Below are 5,606 nucleotides of genomic sequence, written 5' to 3' on the forward strand. Positions count from 1 at the left end.
AAAGTGAGTTAGTAGAAAGAAAGAAAATGAAAACAAGTTTAGACAACTTTTTCAGAGGTTTGGCTATGAAGATATGAACTTCTCTCCGGAGCAAAATATTGCCTCCAACCAATAAAAGAGAGAAATTAATGGAGAAAATCCCCTTGAGAGAGGAAAGAATATACAATTGAGGGATAGTATAAAGGGGCTGCTGATTAATAGGGTACATGAGCACAGATGCCCTCTTGATATTTTAGTAATTTAGTGGGGACCTAGAAGAACCCATGACATATACACCATCATCTCATCAGGGCAAATAGTAGTAGAGCAAGAACTCAGTGTTTTAGGAAACTAAATATATTCAGAGAAATATGTAGCAATGTTCTATTTTTATTTGTTTCCTTTTCTTTTGAGATGGAGTCAGGCTGTCACCAAGGATGGAATGCAGTGGTATGACCTCAGCTCACTGCAACATCTGCTCCCAGCTTCAAGTGATTCTCCTGCCTCAGCCTCCCAAGTAGGTAGAATTATAGGTGTCCACCACCACGCCTGGCTAATTTTTTTTTTTTGAGATGGAGTTTCACTCTTGTTGCCCAGGCTGGAGTGCAATGGCACAATCTCGGCAACCTCTGCCTCCTGGGTTCAAGAGATTCTCCTGCCTCAGCCTCCCGAGTAGCTGTGATTCTGGGTATGCACCACCATGTCCAGCGAATTTTGTATTTTTCTTTTAATAGAGATGGGGTTTCACCATGTTGGTCAGGCTGGTCTTGAACTCCTGACCTCAGATGATCTGCCCGCCTTGGCCTCCCAAAATGCTAGGATTACAGGCATGAGCCACTGCGCCCAGCCAAATATTTGTATTTTTAGTAGAGACAGGGTTTCACCCTGTTGGCCAGGCTGGTCTACAACTCTTGAGCTCGAGTGACCTGTCCCCCTCAGCCTCCCAAAGTGCTGGGATTACAGGTACGAGCCACTGAGCCTGGCCACAATGTTCTATTAATAATCACATATGGGCCAGGCATGGTGGCTCACCCTTATAATCCTAACACTTTGGGAGGCAGAGGCAGTAGGATCACTTGAGGCCAGGAGTTCAAGACCAGTGTGGGCTACATAGTGAGACCCTGTCTCCACCAAAAATAAAAAATAAAAAAATCAGGCAGACATGGTGTTGTACAACTGTTGTCTCAGCTACTTGGAAGGCTGAGGAAGGAGGATCCCTTGAGCCCAGGAGGTGGAGGTTGCACTGACTTATAATTACACCACTGCATTCCAGCCTGGGTGACAAAATGAGACCCTGTCTCTGGAAAAAAAACAAAACAAACAGAAAACAAAAAACATTATTTTCATCTTTCCTCTCAAAGTTAAAAATATTCCACATATCAATACCCACGTAATTTATAACAACTACACCGCTCAGTAATACCTTTGGTGAAGATTACTTATTTCTTCATCCTTGCGGTTTATTTCCACCCTGGCAGTTTTGATAAGTGCTGAAATATTCTTCTTAAGAGACTGGTTTTCGTTTATTAAGCTGAAATTCTAAAACACCACAAAATATATTAATAAAGTACATACCTACAGGGTTACTAATACTACTACATATATTAGCTGATAATTATCGAATGTTAACTACATGCAGGCATCACACATTTATAAGCCATGAGGAGTACTATTATCCCCCTTATACAGGTGGGGAAGCTGAGACTATGAGAAGATAACTGGCACCAGAAATAGTCCCACTTAAAGTGAAACTACTTAAAACAGAGATTGAAATGAAAAACCAATGAACAGCAGAAAAAGTAAGTTCTGCCTGGCCATGATCTTGAAAATTGAAAATAAAAATGATAAGAGTTAGGTTATATTCAACAGCTTTGGTTAAACTTGCAAAGATGTATTAGTCCGGTCTGGGTGCGGTGACTCATGCCTGTAATCCCAGGACTTTGGGAGGCCGAGGCGGGTGGATCACCTAAGGTCAGGAGTTCAAGACCAGCCTGGCCAACATGCTGAAACCCTGTCTCTACTAAAAATACAAACATTAGCCAGGTGTCATGGCGGGTGCCCGTAATCCCAGCTACTTGGGAGGCTGAGGCAGGGGAACCACTTGAGCGTGGGAGGTGGAAGTTGCAGTGAGCTGGAGACGGCAGTGAGCCAAGATTGTGCCACTGTACTCCAGCGTGGCAACAGAGCAAGGTTCCGTCAAAAAAAAAAAAAAAGATGTATTAGTCCCTAAGATAAACTAGGAAAGAACTGATAGTTCACTGGTTCTTTCAGGGGAAAGAGAAGGAAGAGAAACAATTTTACCAAAAAGTGATAACTAGAACAGGACATGACATTCCTGATTTTTGCAGTGCAGTCACAAAATGGGTCATTCTGGCAAAAGCTGTGACGGCATCATCAGTGTCCCCCAAGAGCCATTTTAGACCCATATCTTTGTTCCTCAAAACCATTGTTTTAAACCAGTTGTCATCATCTCCACAAATTTTCTATTAATTAACTATTAATTGACCTAAGTCTAACAGACCCTTTATATCAATGTCATTTAACAAATCAAGCTGTTTTATCAGTTTCATCAACTCGGGAAATAATGCATATTTGCCATATTTGCTATTTCATTCAATTTCATCAACTCAGGAAATAATGCATTCTTGCCACATTTGCTATTTCATTTAATACTAAAAGAAAGCTTTTTTATAAACTGTCAACACTTTAACATTTTAATTTCTATTTATAATAACTTTTTTTTTTTTTAAGTGCTAGTGTCTTCCTCTGTCACCCAGGCTGGAGTGCAGTGGCACAATCACAGCTCACTGTAACTTCAAATTCCTGAGTTCAAGGGTCCTCCCTCCTCAGCCTCCTAAGTAGCTAGGGGGGCCATACACAGCTAATTGTTTTAATTTTTTGTAGAGATGAGGTTTCGCTACCTTGCCAAGGCTGGGCTCAAACTCCTGGCCTCAAGCAAACCTCCCACCTCTGCCTCTCAAAGTGCTGAAATTACTGGTGTGAGTCACTGTGCCTGGTAATTTGTTTTTTATGTTTTCATTTATACCCTACCTGTGTCTGTATTTCTTTAAACTTTTTCATCAGCTCTTTCATTTGCAGTTGACATTTTCCATATTCTACTTGCAACTATAAAATATAAAAGGATTATCATTCAAAATTATTTTCTTAGTTTAATTGGCATTTCAAAATATTTTAAAATTTGCAAATCAATTCACTAAGAAGGCAGATGAGGTCTACTTCTACCAGAAAGATCACCAGTTTTAAAGTTAAGCCTACAAATAATCTATTTTGTTTAGTTTCACATTCAACATCCAAACCTTAAAATTCAAATATAGTAGAAAGAAATACAAGTCTCAGGACATTTTATGCAACATATAATTTAACTTTGTACATATTATGAAAAGAAAAAATGTTATAACACTGTTTGCCTGTTGAGGTTTCATACTGAGATGCTTAAATTGGGAAGCAAAATTGTAACTAAATTTAGACAAGTATTCAGAAAACATTCCTTTAAAAAGCAGGTCTGAAGACAAAAACTGACTTAAATATTTATTAATCTAAGAGCTAAGTTTCTGAACAAAATATTTGTTCAAAACTAAGCAGTTGACTGTTCAGAAGCTACAAAATAGTAAATAACTGTCCTTAATAATTGTAGCAACCCATACATCATTATATGTTGCCTCCTTTGCAGTTCCTTCTTCAGTCAGGATCTCTTCGTATAAGTCCAAACAATTTCTTGATGGTACACAGGATTTGGAAGCACTGTCTAAAAACAAACAAACAAACAAAAAAACCTTCCATTAAATTACTTGTTATACTTTTTTGTTTTGTTTTTTGAGTCTCACTCTGTCACCCACGCTAGAGTGCAGTGGCAGTGGTGCAAATCTTGGCTCACTGTAGCATCACCCTCCAAGGTTCAAGCCATTTTCATGCCTCAGCCTCCCAAGTAGCTGGGATTACAGGTGCACACCCCCACGCCCCACTAATTTTTGTATTTTTAGTAGAGATGGTGAGACGGTGTTTCACCATGTTGGCCAGGCTGGTCTCGAACTCGTGACCTCAAGAAATCTACCTGCCTTAGCCTCTCAAAGTGAAAATATTTGTTACACCTTCTTTTTTTTTTGAGATGGAGTCTCCCTCTGTCGTCCAGGTTGGAGCGCAGTCACGCGATCTTGGCTCAATGCAACCTCCGCCTCCTGGGTTCAAGTGATTCTTCTGCCTCAGCCTCCCTGAGTAGTTGGGACTATAGGCACATGCCACCACACCCAGCTAATTTTTTTTTCGTATTTTTAGTAGAAACAAGGTTTCGCCATGTTGGCCAGGCTGGTTTCGAACTCCTGACCTCAGGTGATCCGCCTGCCTCAGCCTTGCAAAGTGCTGGGATTACAGGCGTGAGCCACAGTGCCCAGCCTTGTTACACTTTTTGATATTTTGTCTACTTCAAAGATTATACATTTCTCCATCTCCTATACTTCATCCTACATTTCACTTCTTCTACATTCCAAATTTATACTGATTTTACAGATGGACTACCAATTTACGTAAATGGTTGTTGTCAACCAAATTAGGTATGAAGATCATAACTGTTCAAAACTTTAAGAAATCTGATTATGGAAAAGGTTTCTAATTTGAATAGGTCATTAGATTCTCAGCATATCACTCTTACTGATACATTTAAAAATACTTATAGTAACTTACACTTTTCAAATGTTCTAATATCATATAACCCACAAGAGTATGAGTGCAGCCAGGTGTGGTGACTTATGCCTGTAATCCCAGCACTTTGGGAGGCAGAGGCGGGCAGATCACGAGGTCAGGAGATTGAGACTATGCAGGCTAACATGGTGAAACCTTGTCTCTACTAAAAATACAAAAAAATTAGCTGGGCGTGGTGGCACGTGCCTGTGGTCCCAGCTACTTGGGCGGCTGAGGCAGGAGAACCACTTGAACCTGGCAGGCGGATGTTGCAGTGAGCCGAGATTAAGCCACTGCACTTAATCCTGGGCGACAGAGTAAGACTCTGTCTTCAAAAAAAAAAAAAAAGAGTATAAGTGAGTAGTAACAGACACCAGCACTAGTTGCACTTCAATATTAGAAAATGTTTTTGCACAAGGCTCAATCAAATCTGAGACCGAGATGAATAAACCTGTTTGCTAATTTGTTTTTCTGATCAAGCTTTGGTTAAGATTGGGTTCTGGAAGTTATTGTGGGGGAAAAAGAAAGAAAAGAATTACCTCAGTGTAATTACAAAGAATGGGCAAATTGTTTAGGAGCTATGATATACCAGGATTTGGTAACCACAAACACACACAATGAACTGACCAAAAAAATGAAACTATTTTTATGGAATTCACATACCAGAAACAGCACTGTCCAACCCAGCATATATGTCCAATGAGCCTTCATCATTGTTCTTAAGAGGAGAAGCTGCAAGAAAGGCAAAGACTAGTTAAAAATAACTTTAGGCACTGCGATTTTTCCATTCCTACACTGAAGGACCAGGAAAAGAAAGAGACTTAATAGTTTTGCTTTAAAAAAGAGATAAGCCAGGCACGGTGGCTCACGCCTATAAACTTGGCACTTTGGGAGGCTGAGTCAGGAGGATTGCTTAAGCTCAGGAGATCAAG

At 40.1% G+C, this 5,606-nt stretch overlaps 1 protein-coding gene across 3 annotated transcripts in view; it reads right to left on the minus strand.

The window, feature by feature from the left end:
* The window catches only part of CASP8AP2 (caspase 8 associated protein 2), a 51,769-nt gene that overhangs the window by 17,591 nt on the left and 28,572 nt on the right, over nucleotides 1–5,606 (minus strand). For all 3 annotated transcript variants that reach the window (XM_011984423.1, XM_011984422.1, XM_011984424.1), the window contains exons 3-6: nucleotides 5,338–5,406; nucleotides 3,645–3,745; nucleotides 3,031–3,105; nucleotides 1,403–1,518 (exon numbers count right to left, since the gene is read on the minus strand). In XM_011984423.1, coding sequence (XP_011839813.1) covers nucleotides 1,403–1,518; nucleotides 3,031–3,105; nucleotides 3,645–3,745; nucleotides 5,338–5,406 — 361 coding nt within the window. The remainder of the gene's footprint in view (nucleotides 1–1,402; nucleotides 1,519–3,030; nucleotides 3,106–3,644; nucleotides 3,746–5,337; nucleotides 5,407–5,606) is intronic.

Source organism: Mandrillus leucophaeus, unplaced genomic scaffold, assembly GCF_000951045.1.
Source record: "Mandrillus leucophaeus isolate KB7577 unplaced genomic scaffold, Mleu.le_1.0 Scaffold268, whole genome shotgun sequence".
NCBI lineage: Eukaryota > Metazoa > Chordata > Mammalia > Primates > Cercopithecidae > Mandrillus > Mandrillus leucophaeus.